At 45.8% G+C, this 16,559-nt stretch overlaps 1 protein-coding gene across 1 annotated transcript in view; it reads left to right on the top strand.

Moving 5' to 3' along the window:
* LOC118399517 (thrombospondin type-1 domain-containing protein 7A-like) overlaps positions 1–16,559 on the top strand; it is a 172,999-nt gene that overhangs the window by 63,271 nt on the left and 93,169 nt on the right. Inside the window, exons 2-3 of the mRNA XM_052472247.1 lie at positions 11,129–12,209; positions 15,497–15,745. Of these exons, the coding sequence (XP_052328207.1) occupies positions 11,129–12,209; positions 15,497–15,745 (1,330 nt within the window). The remainder of the gene's footprint in view (positions 1–11,128; positions 12,210–15,496; positions 15,746–16,559) is intronic.

The following is a 16,559-nucleotide window of genomic DNA, read 5'->3' as shown; positions in this document are numbered from 1 at the left end:
ACTGGACAAAGATTTTTTCTTTAATGAGTCCGACGCAAAGGAAATACTGCTTTGTCGAGACAAGGCCCAAATCCCCGTCATCTGCATGAAGAAAAAGGGGGAGGAGGCGGGTGCCTTGTAAGAATTTTCAGACGAGTAGGTAAACCACCACTACCTTCTGTATTATTGGCCAACATGCAATCATTCGAAAACAAACTGGACGATCTACGATTAATACTATCCTACCAACAGGACATTAAAAACTGTAATATCTTATGTTCTACAGAAGCGTGGCTAAATGATGACACATATTATATAGAGCTGTCTTGCTTCAGCAGGACAGAACAGCTACATCTGGTAAGATGAGGGGTGGGGTGTGTGTCTGTTTGTCAATAACTCCTGGTGCGCAATGTCTAAAATTAAAGAAGTCTCGAGTTATTGTTGCCTAAGGTAGAATACCTCATGATAAGCTGTATATCACTACCAAGATACTTCTCACATATATTATTCATAGCCATCTATTTACCACCACAAACCGATGTTGGTACTAAGACCACACTCAACAAGCTGTATAAGACCACAAGCAAACAAGAAAATGCTCATCCAGAAGCGGTGCTCTTAGTGGCAGGGGACTTCAATGCAGGCAAAATGAAATATGTTTTACTACCATCATGTCACATGTGCAACCAGAGGAGAAAAAAACTCTAGACCACTATTAATCCACACACAGAGACGCATACAAAGCTCTCCCTCACCCTCTATTTGACAAATATGACCATCATTCTATCTTGATTCCTGCTAGCTCAATACAGAAGTGGTCAGATGACACGAATGCTACGCTACGGGACTATTTTGCTAGCACAGACTGGAATATGTTCCGGTTTTCATCCAATGGCAATGAGGAGTATAACACCTTAATCAATAAGTGCATCGATGCGGTAAGATAAGAGAGGTAAGGCAATAAATAGGATATGGAGGCAAATTAACTACAATATAGCAATTTAAAATTGGAATGGTAGGATGTGCAGAAGATGAATGTGCAAGTTGAGATACTGGGGTGAAAAGGATCAAGATAAATAAGTAAATAAATACAGTATGGGGATGAGGTAGATTGGATGGGCTATTTACAGATGAGCTATGTACAGGTGCAGTGATCTGTGAGCTGCTCTGACAGCTGGTGCTTAAAGCTAGTGAGGGAGGTAAGAGTCTCCAACTTCAGAGATTTTTGCAGTTTGTTCCAGTCATTGACAGCAGAGAACTGGAAGGTGAGGCGGCCAAAGGAAGAATTGGCTTTGGGGGTGACCAGTGAGATATACCTGCTGGGGCGAGTGCTATGGGTGGGTGCAGCTATGGTGACCAGTGAGCTGAGATAAGGCGGGGCTTTACCCAGCAGAGACTTGAAGATGACTTGGAGCCAGTGGGTTTGGCACCGAGTATGAAGCGAGGGCCAGCCAACGAGAGCATACAGGTCACAGTGGTGGGTAGTATATGGGGCTTTGGTGACAAAACAGATGGTACTGTGATAGACTGCATCCAATTTGTTGAGTAGAGTTTTGGAGGTTATTTTGTAAATGACATCGCCGAAGTCGAGGATCGGTAGGATAGTCAGGTTTACGCGGGTATGTTTGGCAGCATGAGCGAAGGATGCTTTGTTGCCGATTCTAGATTTAACTTTGGATTGGAGTGCTTAATGTGAGTCTGGAAGGAGAGTTTACAGTCTAACCAGACACCTAGTTGTCCACATATTCTAAGTCTGAACCGTCCAGAGTAGTGATGCTGGATGGGCAGGCAGGTGCGGGCAGCGAACGGTTAAAGAGCATGCATTTAGTTTTACTTGCATTTAAGAGCAGTTGGAGGCCACGGAAGGAGAGTTGTATGGCATTGAAGCTCATCTGGAGGTTAGGTAACACAGTGTCCAATGAGGGCCGGAGGTATACAGAATGGTGTCGTCTGCGTAGAGGTGGATCAAAGAATAACCAGCAGCGAGAGCGACATCATTGATGTATACAGAGAAGAGAGTCGGCCCGAGAATTGAACCCTGTGGCACCCCCATAGAGACATTCGAAATGGTCAGTAATCTGTCTGTTAATTTGGCTTTCAAAGACCCGAGAAAGGCAGGGTAGAATAGATATAGGTCTGTAGCAGTTTGGGTCTAGAGTGTCTCCACCTTTGAAGAGGGGGATGACCGTGGCAGCTTTCCAATCTATGGGAATCTCAGACGATATGAAAGAGAGGTTGAACAGGCTAGTAATACGGGTTGCAACAATTTCGGCAGATCATTTTAGAAAGAGACGGTCCAGATTGCCGAGCCCAGCTGATTTGTAGGGGTATAGATTTTGCAGCTCTTTCAGAGCATCAGCTATGGGGGAGCGCAGGGCTGTTGACCGGGGTAGGGGTAGCCAGGTGGAAAGCGTGGCCAGCCATAGAAAAATGCTTATTGAAATTCTCAATTATTGTGGATTTATCGGTAGTGACAGTGTTTCCTAGCCTCAGTGCAGTGGGCAGCTGGGAGGAGGTGCTCTTATTCTTCATGGACTTTACAGTGTCCCAGAACTTTTTTGAGTTTGTACTACAGGATGCACATTTCTATTTGAAAAGCTAGCCTTAGCTTTCCTAACTGCCTGTGTATATTGGTTCCTAACTTCCCTGAAAAGTTGCATATCATGGGGGCTATTCGATGCTAATGCATAATACCACAGGATGGTCTTGTGCCGATCAAGGGCAGACAGGTCTGGAGTGAAACAAGGGTTATATCTATTCCTAGTTCAACATTTTTTTAATGGAGCATGCTTATTTAAGATGGCGAGGAAGGCACTTTTAAAGAATAGCCATGCATCCTCTACTGACGGGATGAGATCATTGTCGTTCCAGGATACCAGGTCGATTAGAAAGGCCTGTTCGATGAAGTGTTTTACGGAGCGTTTGACAGTGATGAGGGATGGCCGTTTGACCGCAGACCCATTACAGATGCAGGCAATGAGGAGGTGATCGCTGAGATCTTGGTTGAAAACCAAGTATTTGGATGGTGAGTTAGTTAGGATGATATCTATGATAATTTGTGTGAGATTGAGGGCATCAAGCTTAGATTGTAGGATGGCCAGGGTGTGAAGCATGTCCCAGTTTAGGTCACCTAGCAGCAAGAGCTCAGAAGATAGATGTGGAACAATCAATTCACATATGGTGTCCAGGGCACCGCTGGGGGCAGAGGGTGGTCTATAGCAAGTGGCAACGGTGAGAGACTTGTTTCTGGAAAGGTGAATTTTTAGAAGTAGAAGCTTGAATTGTTTTGGTACAGACCTGGATAGTAAGACAGAACTCTGCAGGCTATCTCTGCAGTAGATTGCAACACTGCCCCCTTTGGCAGTTCTATCTTGGCGGAAAATGTTATTGTTAGGGATGGAAATTTCAGCGTTTCTGGGGGTTTTAGATTCAAGGCATAATGTACAGACAAAGGTATGGTAGGAAGATAGTACATTGGAGGTAAACCTAGGCATTGAGTAATGATGAGAGAGACATAGTCTCTAGAGACGTTTAAACCGGGTGATGTCATCGCATATGTGGATGGTGGAACAACATGGTTGGTTAAGGCATATTGAGCACGGCTAGAGGCTCTACAGTGAAATGAGACAGTAATCACTAACCAGGACAGTAATGGACAAGGCATATTGATATTAGGGAGAGGCATGCGTAGCCAAGTGATCATATGGGTCCAGTGAGTGGTTGGGCTGGCTGGAGACACGGCGATTCAGACAGTTAGCAAGCTAGCAGTTAGCAGGCCGGGGCTAGCAAGCTAGCATAAGTGCCTTTAACGGACGTTGCAATGGGAGAAAGTCTGTTTTTGTCTCCTCGTGCGGTGACGTCGAAAGACCAGTCGTGGAATTAGTAGGGTTCCAAGTAGCAGAGGCGTCCAAGTCCAATTGGCAAAATGGTTATAGTGATCCAAGAAACTGGCCGATGGTTCAGCTAACAGTCCAATATGCTATAGATAGCTCGCAGGCCGCGGTTAGCAGAATGGGCTTTCAGGGGACGTTGCGTCTGAGGGGCCTGTTGGGATCCTCAGGCAGATTATGTCGGTATTCCAGTTGTGAAGGATCGGCGGGTTTCCGTGCCCCGTAACAGCAGTAGAAGGGGTCGAGGAGTGAGCTTCAGGAGTAGCCCAGGAGCCCTAGCCGGGAGATGGGTCTAGCATGGGCTAGCTCCAGGCTAGTTGGTGCTTGCTCCTGGACAGAAACGTTAGCCAGGAGTAGTCAACCCGGGTTGCGGTTAGCTAGCTGCCATGATCCAGATGAAAAGGTTCAGACTTTGAGGTAGAAATCCGGGGATATGGACAGGAAAATAGGTCCGGTATGCTCTGGTTTGAAACGCATTGTACGAACTGGCGATTGCTTTCCGAGCTACAGGTTAGCTGATGACCGCCAACAGTGGTTAGCTGACTGATAACTGATAGCTGGTAGCTAGTTAGCTAGCTAGCTTCAGTTGAGGTATACCAGTTCAGAGGTAAATAGAAATACTTAAAAAATAAAAGGAGAGTATTTTGAAGTTGAGGTTTAGGAAAAATATTAAAAAGAATGCGAAGAAAAAGTTGTAGAAAGATATATACATGGGACGAGACAAGACAAAGACAAAGACGTCTGATTGCTACGCCATCTTGGACATCTTTAAGTATTATCTACATCTGTTTTATTCGGCGCATGTGACAAATAAAATGTATATTTTTTTATGTATTTTATTTCATTTTATTTACTGACTGCATAGTTTCAGACTGATTGTCCTGTCTACGTGCCTGTCTGGGGTGCTTTATCGGGTGGTCAGTTAGATGTTATTGTACAGTTCTTTTAGCGTCTGATTTCCAGAAAGAGATTAAGCCCATTTCTGACAGAGCTATACTTAACCTGTGTTCGGGAAACCCTCTTTACGGATATAGAAACAACGTCTGGTCATGATGCTTTTACTGATGCCTAAACACTAAAGCTTTACAACATGCTGTCATTTGGTTCAAATGTTGTCTGAGAAACTACGTAAAGCTTTCCTTCATAAACAGAGCTCGTCTTCTCTTAGCACGCCACCAAAACCACCACTAAGAGAACCAGGTAGAGAACCACGAAGAGAACGACACAAAGCCCTGTCCATTTACACATGGACTCTTTAATCTTCCTTCATTTACACACTCCCCCTTTTCATTTGATCAATCCTGTTGGAGATCAAAGCGTTGAATCACTGTGTGCTGGTCAACCACCGCTCAGACACCAGGTGACCTGGAAGTAGGTCACTCAACCACAGAAGGTCATCTCAGGGAGAACTAATTGGAAGAGAGGGAATGGGAGAGATAGAGAGAGGGGGAAAGGGAGGGACAGGGAGAGGAAGATAAATATAGTTGCTGTTCTATGAGGCTGTGTTTCTGGCGTAGGCAGACTAATACCTGGGGGCTCGTTGTGACTAAATTTTCAGTTTGTGCTTTAGGGTCGGGAAGATATTCCTTGTTTCCATTTTAATGGAAATAATGGACATAACATCATCTCCACATGGAGACATGAAGTAGATGGTTAATCTGAAATCCCTGACCTTTTCACAGTTTCTTTATCATAGGCGTGTGTTCAGCATACAGTAGAAATACAGATTGACTCGCCTGGTGGGGTTCCCCATTTCCCCCCGTTTTCTCATCTTCTCCATCCACACCCTATGGTGAGACGCACACACACACACACACACACACACACACACACACACACACACACACACACACACACACACACACACACACACACACACACACACACACACACACACACACACACACACCTCCACCCAAACCCTCTGGTGGGGTGCAACACCTCACACTGCTTTCCATTTCCCTGGTAAATGCCACCGCCTGTCCTCTACCAGGCACCATGGGAGGGAGGGATAGGCGGAGGAGTGAGGGATGGAGAGAGGGTAGAGGGACATGTAAAAGTCATCCCATTACTGGGGCTGAATTTTCACACTGATCCAATTTTTTTTAGCTGTCAAGAAAGCAACTGAGGCTATAAGCATGGGGACAAGTCCCTCTCTCTCTCTCTCTCTCTCGCTCTCTCTCTCTCACTTGCGCTCTTTCTGTCTGTCTTTCTCTCTCTCCTCTCTTCCTCTCTCTTGCCCTTCTCTCCCTCCTTCTCCTTCCCCCCTTCTCCTTCCCCCCAGTCTCTCCCCTCCTCCTCTCCTTCCCCCTAGTCTCTCCCCTCCTCTTCTCGGTTCCCCCAGTCTCTCACCTCCTGTGGTAGCACAACGAGGGTCTCGGTTCATCATCTTATCAGTGAATAACAGGGTGTTGAGACACCAGCATTACAGCCTGTTACAGCCTGTCTCCAAAGGCAGAAAAACATCACTTATTTCCCTCAAAAGATGACCTTCTCCCTCCTATCGATTCAAAGCTGTTTGCAGAGAGAGGGGGATTAAAACGAATAAACAAATAAAAGGATCCTGAGTAATTGATTTGTCTGGTGATACAAAATGCGATAGCGTGGCAGGAAAATAACTGCTGAGGGTAACGACTGGGGTGTGAGCAGCAGAGGGAAACGTCATTTGCAAAGATTAAAGCTGTGTGTGGTGTGTTACTGGAAAGGCAGAGAAACACAGAGCTAAGTCAGGAACGTGTGTGTGTGTGGTGATGGTGAGGAAGATGAGTGTACTTATAGCCACGCAAACATTAGGGCCCTAGGGCTGTGGTTCTAAGGACTGGTACATGGCCCAATAATTGGCCAGGGAGAGTCAGACTTCGCTTCACTCACTCACTCACTCACTCACTCACTCACTCACTCACTCACTCACTCACTCACTCACTCACTCACTCACTCACTCACTCACTCTACATCATCATCATCCATCTCACTTCACAATAGGCTCCTCTCCCCCCTCCTCCCCCCCTCCTCTCTCCCCTCCTCTCTCCCTCTCTCTCCCTCTTTTTCGGTATTTGCCTTTCAAACGAACCGTCAATCTCTCACATCCCCCACTTCTCTTCTTTCTTTCTCTTTTGCTAACGTGTTCTGTGTTGCCCCCCTGGGGTGGGTGTTCCTGGTTGGTCCGCCTGGGGTGGGTGTTCTAAGGGGGGCTCGAGGAGAGTGGATTGGCTGATGTATCACACCCCTTGTACCCCTCCTCTATGCTGTTAGAGGGCCCTTATTTCCTCCTGGCTACTCTCAGTGGTTGACAGGGGACGCAGGTGTGTGTGTGTGTGTGTGTGTGTGTGTGTGTGTGTGTGTGTGTGTGTGTGTGTGTGTGTGTGTGTGTGTGTGTGTGTGTGTGTGTGTGTGTGTGTGTGTGTGTGATGGAGGGAAGCAGGCCAATTTGAGCTGTTCTCCCCTACTCACCCCCCCTCTCTGTCATACTGTGGATAACCATATCACCCACTGACATGTTCATAAATTACTGTGAACACCTGCAGAGCGGGGAGCATCTGAATCCAAAATACCCCCCCTCCACACACACACACACACACACACAAACACACACAGCGCACACCCTTCCCCTGCAGAGGCTAATGTGTCACAGCTGTAACATGTTCTCCTTTAGAGAATAGAGTGCTGGGAATGCTTAAACCCCTTAGCTAATCAGATGCCTCTTTTGTCCTTTCTCTCAATTATGAAAATCAATTTAGTGTTGATTTCTTTGTGAAAAGGCCGGTCAATCGCGCTTTCCCTCACTTTCTAGCAAGGAGTATGTTACAATGGCAGCCACAAATGTGTATGTGTCTATGTATATATGTGTCTGTGTGTCTATGTGTCTATGTATCTATGTATCTATATATCTATATATATATGTATCTATGTGTCCATGAGTCCATGAGCTCAAGAGTCCATGTGTCCATGAGTCCATCTCTCCATGAGTCCATGTGTCCATGAGTCCATGAATCCATCTCTCCATGAGTCCATCTCTCCATGAGTCCATGTGTCCATGTGTCCTTGTGTCCATGAGTCCATGAGTCCATGAGTCTCTGAGTCCATGTGTCCATGAGTCCATGAGTCCATGAGTCCATGTGTCCTTGAGTCCATGAGTCTATGAGTCCATGCGTCTATGAGTCCATGTGTCCATGAGTTCATGAGTCTATGTGTCCATGAGTCCATGAGTCTATGAGTCCATGTGTCTATGAGTCCATGTGTCCATGAGTCCATGTGTCCATGAGTCCATGAGTCTCTGAGTCCATGTGTCCATGAGTCCATGAGTCCATGTGTCCATGAGTCCATGAGTCCATGAGTCCATGAGTCCATGTGTCCATGAGTCCATGAGTCTCTGAGTCCATGTGTCCATGAGTCCATGAGTCTCTGAGTCCATGTGTCCATGAGTCCATGAGTCTCTGAGTCCATGTGTCCATGAGTCTCTGAGTCCATGTGTCCATGAGTCCAGTCCATGTGTCCATGTGTCCATGAGTTCATGAGTCTATGTGTCCATGAGTTCATGAGTCCATGAGTCCATGAGTCCATGAGTCCATGAGTCCATGAGTCCATGAGTCTATGAGTCTATGAGTCCATGAGTCTATGAGTCTATGAGTTTATGAGTTCATGAGTTCATGAGTCCATGAGTCTGAGTCCATGAGTCTATGAGTCCATGTGTCCATGAGTTCATGAGGCCATGTGTCCATGAGTCCATGAGTCTATGAGTCCATGTGTCCGTGAGTCCATGTGTCCATGAGTTCATGAGGCCATGTGTCCATGAGTCCATGAGTCTATGAGTCCATGTGTCCGTGAGTTCATGAGTCCATGAGTCCATGTGTCCATGAGTCCATGAGTCTATGAGTCCATGTGTCCATGAGTTCATGAGGCCATGTGTCCATGAGTCCATGAGTCTATGAGTCCATGTGTCCGTGAGTCCATGTGTCCATGAGTTCATGAGGCCATGTGTCCATGAGTCCATGAGTCTATGAGTCCATGTGTCCGTGAGTTCATGAGTCCATGAGTCCATGTGTCCATGAGTCCATGAGTCTATGAGTCCATGTGTCCATGAGTCCATGAGTCTATGAGTCCATGTGTCCATGAGTCCATGAGTCCATGTGTCTGTTTGTGTGTGTCTCAGTGGCAGCAGCAGAGGCGGGGCTGTCTCTTGTGTCGAAGGCAGTTTCTTGCTAGGTGTTATTGATGCGTATCGACCGGCCTCTCTCTCTACTGCTAATTCAGGCACTGCTCCTTCCGCTGACATTTTCGTCACCATGGCTGTGCTTTACTGAGTCAAGACATAAAGCACTGCTTAAAACAGCCCCTGTCCTCCTTCCTCAGTTCTCAGTCCTCAGACTCCTCTCCTCTCCTCTCCTCTCCTCTCCTCTCCTCTCCTCTCCTCTCCTTCTGAACCTGCTTGTCATGAATCACACATCCCAGGCTAGTCTATTCTATGTCAGGCAGATATAGTGGCCTACATTGGAACTTTGTTATTTAGTCTTCTCTGGTAAGAAATAGTCTTGTAGCATAATAGGGCAAACATATTCTTGCTTGTGTCTGGTTTTCAGGTAGCCAAAGCAATTTAAGCTTTTCATTCATAGTGATTTCCCCTGTGCTGAACCTTCGGCAGTCAATCAGTAGTAGTTTACCATATGCGTATAATCGGGCATACAGCAAGACATGCAGACGTACACAAATATGGGAAATGTATGAATCTCTTGGGGGAAATTATTACTTATGTCTTCTTGAAGTTATCTGACCCTTAAGACAACTCCCAAATGACAAACCCAGGTTGACTCCTTCAGCTTTCAGCTCTTAGCTTTGCTTCCTTTGTGATTCCTCCCCCTGTAGGCTACACTCACCCTTGTCTGGTCCCAGATCTGTTATGCCTACTCCTCTGGTTGTTATTATGCCTTGTTACACAGCAATAACTGATCTGGGACCAAGAGTCAGTAAACCCCAGGCTGTGTCCTTGTTACAACAGCCGGCACTCCTCCCTGGCTCTGCTTAGATAGATCACTGGGACACCAGAGAGGCGGGGAGATGCGAGGGAAAAGAAGGGGGTGGATGGGGGAGCCCGTGGTAGTTCGTTGAGCTAGGAGGAGAATACCTCTGACTCTGACCCAGATCCGTAATACAGATTCATCTGAGCAGCTTGCCCTCTCACACAGTAAGCTATGAAGGCTCTCCTTCCCCAGCCTCAGCTTTCAGAAAGGCAGGCAGCCCAATCCAGCAGCAGCACTGCAAGCTGCTCAATCCAACAACATCAAACAGAGCTCAAATAAACTAGCGAAGGGCCCTCCCCACCGCTAATCCTCACTGATAGAATAGTAGGAATGTCCTTCAGCACAACACAAGATGGGACCACATCGCAGTGAACCCTGTCCAGCCGGAGATTGGCGGAGCTTTTCTTTCGGCACCTCAAACACAAGCACATCAGCGCTGGTGATGTCATGGGCTGATTGTACCATTATTAGAAGCCCTGCTTATCCTTCATGCAGAATTGATAGATTGATTGACTGACTGTTTATGCTAGGGTAAGCCAGGTTAGGTTATTCCTCAGTGACCTCCCTCCCCACTATACCTTCCATCTTCTACATTTCCTGGGAATATTGATCCAGTCAGAGTGGTAATGCTGCCCTGACTCTGGGCTCTCTGTCTGCCTGTCATGTACCTACTTGGCGTTTTATGCTCGAAGGGGATGTTTGCCTAGACCTTTAATTGCATTCTCATAAATCCTAGAGGAAGGAAGTGTGTCAGAAAATTGCACTTGGCGGAGTGATTTAATTGCAGTGGTTGGAGTGATTTGGAGGAGTGATTTGGCGGAGTGTGTGTGTGTGTGTGTGTGTGTTATTTATCAGGAAGTACTTATTCTTCCTCTACAAGGCACTTTGGTTGTTTCTGTTGGATTACAGTTCTTAGAAGCACTTTATAAACTTTGACTAATTGTCCTCTGGTATAGCAGCACTAGAGAGCGTGGTCTTCTGGGCTTTCAAGGGGCTTTGATTAACAGGAAAGCAAATTCCTTATAAACTGCCCTCCGACTTTCGACCAAGTCTTGAATGGCAACATTTAGACGGAATGTTAGAAGGACTTTTACACAGTAGTCATAGTGATTCACCGCTGTACAATAAAATCTGACGGTTATGAGCTGAGTTACCTCCACAGTATGCTTTCCATTTGGATAATATTCTGACTGGCTGCTCTGATAGTACATCCTTCAGTTGAACTCCCTGTCTCTGTTTCCCCAGGTCCATGGGGCCGGTGTATGGGCAGCGACTGTGGCCCAGGGGGCAGCCAGAGCCGGGCAGTGTGGTGCGCCCACTCTGAAGGCTGGACTACCCTTCACACCAACTGTGACCAGGCCGAGCGCCCAGAGAACCAGCAGAGCTGCTTCCACGTTTGTGACTGGCACAAGGACCTGTATGACTGGCAGCTGGGTGCCTGGAATCAGTGCGTGCCCGTGTCCATGCGTAGCACCGGGGTGATCCAGCGGCCAGCCGTGTGTCTCCACGGCGAGGAGGGCATCCAGACACGCGAGGTGGGCTGCGTCCAGAAAGCGGATGGCGTGCCAGCGGAGGATGCGGCGATTTGTGAATACTTTGAGCCCAAGCCCAGGCTGGAGCAGGCCTGTCTGATCCCGTGCCCACGGGACTGCGTGGTCTCCCAGTTCACCCCATGGACTTCCTGTTCAAAAATGTGTGGCACGGGTCTTCAGAATCGTGTCCGTTTTGTCCTGGCGCCGCCCATGTTCGGGGGTTCGGCCTGCCCTAACTTGACAGAGTTCCAGATTTGTCAGCCAGGTCCCTGTGTGGGCCCAGAGAGCCTGTATAGTCTAAGGGTGGGATCCTGGGGTCCCTGCTCTGTACCCCTCCCTCGCACGGCCAGGCAGGCTCCAACTCTCAATCAAGGTAAAGATGTGGTTGTCCCTCGCCGGCTACGCAAAGGCAGAGAGGGTGAAGAGGGTAAGGAGGCCAAAGAGGGCAGCGAGGTGCCCACCCCACGCCAGCCTCGTCTGAGTAAAGAAGAAAGGATGAAAAGAAAGGAGGAAAGAAAGGAGGGAAGAAAAGGCAGACAGGTAGCCAAAGAAGGGCGCAGGAAAAACAAGGAAATAGTCAAGGAGCGGGTGAGAGAGCGGGTTAGAGAGCGGGTGAGAGAGCGGGTGAGGGGGAGGGGGAGGGTGAAAGACCCAGAGACCAAGGAGCTGATCAAAAATAAGAGGAACAGGAACAGACAGAACCGACAGGGAGGGAAGTTCTGGGACCTGCAGGTTGGATACCAGACCCGGGAGGTGACCTGTGTTCACAGGAGCGGCAACGCTGATGCACTCAGGTAAGTCCCACTTATAATTTATAGTCTCAGTTACAGTGCCTATGGAAAGTCTACACCCCCATTGGATTTCTTCACATTTTATTGTGTTACAAAGTGGGACTAAAAGGGATTTAATTGTCATTTTTTGTCAACAATCTACAAAAATACTCTAATGTCAATGTGGAAGATATATATATAAATATATATAGTACCAGTAATTCAATTTTTTAATATATTTTTTTACTGTTTTCTACATTGTAGAATAATGGTGAAGACATCAAAACTATGAAATAACACAAATGGAATCATGTAGTAAACAAAAAAGTGTTAATAAACAAACCAAAATATTTTTATATTTGACATTCTTCAAAGTAGCCACCCTTTGCTTTGATGACAGCTTTGCTCACTTTTGGAATTCTATCAACCAGCATCACCCGGAATGCTTTTCCAAAGGTCTTGAAGGAGTTCCCACATATGCTGAGCACTTGTTGGCAATTTTTCCTTCACTCTGTGGTCCATCTCAATTGGGTTGAGGTCAGGTGATTGTGGAGGCCAGGTCAGCTGATGCAGCAATCCATCACTCTCCTTCTAGGTCGAATAGCCGTTATACAGCCTGAAGGCATGTGATAGTCCCAATAAGTGCAAACCAGATTGAATGGCGTATCGCTGCAAAATGCTGTGGTAAGTGTGCCTTTAAATCTAAATTGACAGTGTCACCAGCAAAGCACCCCCACACCATCAAACCTCCTCCTCCATGCTTCACGGTGGGAACCACACATGTGGAGATCATCTGTTCACCTACTCTGCGTCTCACAAAGACATGGCAGTTGAAACAAAAAATCTCAAATTTGAAATGACAGATTTCCACTGGTCTACTGTCCATTGCTCATGTTTCTTGTCCCAAATAAGTCTCTTCTTCTTATTGGTGTCCTTCAGTAGTGGTTTCTTTGCAGCAATTCGGCCATGAAGGCCTGATTCACACAGTCTCCTCTGAACACTTGATGTTGAGATGTGTCTGTTACTTGAACTCTGTAAAGCATTTATTTGGTCTGCAATTTCAAATTAACTTATTCTCTGCAGCAGAGGTAACTCTGGGTTTTCCTTTCCTGTGGCGGTCCTCATGAGAGCCAGTTTCATCATAGCATTTGATGGGTTTTGCGACTGCACTTGAAGCAACTTTCAAAGTTCTTGAAATTTTGATTGACCTTCAGTAATGATGGACTGTAGTTTCTCTTTGCTTATTTGAGCTGTTCTTGCCATAATATGGTCTTGGTATCTTACCAAATAGGGCCATCTTCTGTATACCACCGCTACCTCGTCACAACACACCTGATTGGCACAAACGCATTAAGAAGGAAAGAAAATCCACAAATGAACTTTCAACAAGGCACACCTGTTAATTGAAATTAATTACAGCTGACTACCTCATGAAGCTGATACCTCTGGAATCTCAAATATAAAATATGTGTTGATTTGTTTAATCATTTTTTGGTTTCTACATGATCCCATATGTGTTATTTCATAGTTTTCATGTCTTCACTATTATTCTACAATGTATAAAATAGTAAAAATAATGAAAAACCCTTGAATGAGTAGGTGTGCCTGCCACAGTAAAACGAGTCCTATATCAACATAACCTGAATGGCCGCTCAGCAAGGAAGAAGCCACTGCTCCAAAACCGCCATAAAAAAAGCCAGACTACAGTTTGCAACTGCACATGGGGACAAAGATCGTACTTTTAGAGAAAGGTCATCTGGTCTGATGAAACAAAATAGACCTGTTTGGCCATAATGACCATCATTATGTTTGGAGGAAAAATGGGGAGGCTTGCAAGCCGAAGAACACCATCCCAACTGTGAAGCACGGGGTTAGCAGCATCATGTTGTGGGGGTGCTTTTCTGCAGGAGGGACTGGTGCACTTCACAAAAAATGATGTGGATATATTGAAGCAACATCTCATGACATCAGTCAGGAAGTTAAAGCAAATGAGTCTTCCAAATGGACAATGACCCCAAGCATACTTCCAAAGTTGTGGCAAAATGGCTCAAGGACAACAAAGTCAAGGTATTGGAGTGGCCATCACAAAGCCCTGATCTCAATCCCATAGAAAATTTGTGGGCAAAACTGAAAAAGTTTGTGCGAGCAATGAGGCCTTACAAACCTGACTCAGTTACACCAGCTCTGTCAGGAGGAATGGGCTAAAATTCACCCAACTTATTGTGGGAAGCTTATGGAAGGCTACCCGAAACGTTTGACCCAAGTTAAGCAATTTAAAGGCAATGCTACCAAATACTACTTGAGTGTATGTAAACTTCTGACCCACTGGAAATGTGACGAAAGAAATCAAAGCTGAAAGAAATCATTCTCTCTACTATTATTCTGACATGTCACATTCTTAAAATGAAGTGGTGATCCTAACTGACCTAAGACAAATAATTTCTACTAGGATTAAATGTCAGGAATTGTGAAAAACTGAGTTTAAATGTACTTGGCTAAGGTGTATGTAAACTTCCGACTTCAACTGTACATGCACACATGCACAAATATACACATGTACTCACACATAACCACACACCCTTAATGTGCATTTCAGATATGTGCATATGTATACATCTTGAAATATATTCCATCTCACTTCATCTAACATTGGTCATTATTTATTCATGTCATGCACATACTGTATCTGAAATGTGAATGAGTGAGTTATAAAGTACTGCATCATAATGCCTGGTATGCCGTTAATATGATATAGAGTACACAGTATTTGCAGTCGAATTTCGTTTGAGAAACTTCCGGGGAGTTTAACCCCAATTTATTACGAGTTGTTTTAAAATGAACGATTGTTTACTCTTTTAATTAAAACTTATGGAAGGAATATTTCTTAACACATATCTCAATTGAAAAGGAAATGAACATTTAGTGAAAAACAAATGAAAAAAATGCTCCTGGAAAAATTCCTGGTGGAAAGTAAATTAGAACAAAGAGTAATCAGCATTAAGATTTGTATCTGTCTGTAAAACTGCGTACATCTACAGTATACTCATATATTTGGGTCCTGTCTCAGATTTCTGTTGCTTTGGGTGAGAGTATCTGCTGAATGACTAAAATGTAAATGCAGATGTAGGTTTGTAGAAAAGGCACATTGCAAATTCAGAGTGATTTCAAGTGAATTGAAGCTAACTGTCGTGCTCCAGTATTGGATTTTGTAAACATGTTTGGCCTTATTTGAACATCTTGCCTCATTCCTTTGACCAAACACCTTCACTGATTCCTTTGTAATTAATGAACCTCTTGCCTCTTCCCTCCAGCCTGTGTTCTCAGGAGTCCCTACCAGTGACCTACCAGGCCTGCGTCCTGACCAAGGACTGTGAGGTGAGCGACTGGGCCGATTGGTCGCCCTGCTCCAAGGACTGCTACGAGCTCAACGGGCCCACGGGCGAACACACACGCACACGCCGGGTACACCTGCTCCCCGTGGGAGGAGGGGCGGAGTGCCCCGAACTGGAGGAGAAGGAACCATGTACTCCTCAAGGAGAAGGGGTACCTCCCTGCATCGTGTAAGTACTCTATCACCCAACGTGGAAAATAATGTGTGATTTCAATCTCTTATATGGATGTCTATGAACAGTATAGGAATTGTGTTATTTGTATGCTGTACAATGAATTTCCTTATGAGATGATAACTCAATTGTCCAATCGAAAAATGATGCCAACTCACATTGGTACTCTGAAAACCATTGGAACACCTCAAAATGTCAGACAATCAAGGATTGCAGATGATCAATTGAACTGCACTTCTACTCTGCAGGCTGGCTGACAGCTACAGTTACTCTCTCTCTAAAGTGCACTATGGGTAAGCTGCCTGTCTGCACCCCTAAATAGCTTGCAGATAATGCATATGGGATACTTATCCAGACAGGGCTGGTGTGTCTCTAACACTAAATGTGTATGTCCATACACTAAATGGTTTGAGTCTGTGTTAAGTGATTAAGGTCATGTGGCTGGGAATGTTGGCTGGTTGCTGTGACGACTGTAGCTAAACCATCCAACATAACAGCAGTAGTGGTACTAAGAGCACTGGGGATTTAACACATGGGGGAGGAGCCACAATAACAACCCCACTACTATTGGGCTGTGGCTTGTTTGGTATCTGCTGGCTTATTATTCACAGCCTGAGTGGGAACAAACCACAGACCTGAGTGTGTACAAGCTACAGCCAGAAGGGGGAGAAGGGAGGGGGGGTAATGATGTTAGTGCTGATGAGAGGGGAGAGGGTGGGGGTGACAGTGTGAGGGGAATGTGGAAAGAGATGGAGAGATGGGGAGACGATTGAGTGGTGTGTTAGGTGATGGTGAGGGGGCATGATGGTGA

This window comes from Oncorhynchus keta, chromosome 20 (assembly GCF_023373465.1).
Source record: "Oncorhynchus keta strain PuntledgeMale-10-30-2019 chromosome 20, Oket_V2, whole genome shotgun sequence".
NCBI lineage: Eukaryota > Metazoa > Chordata > Actinopteri > Salmoniformes > Salmonidae > Oncorhynchus > Oncorhynchus keta.
The sequence above is the reverse complement of the archived record's forward strand: the minus strand, read 5'-3'. Positions and strand labels throughout refer to the sequence as shown.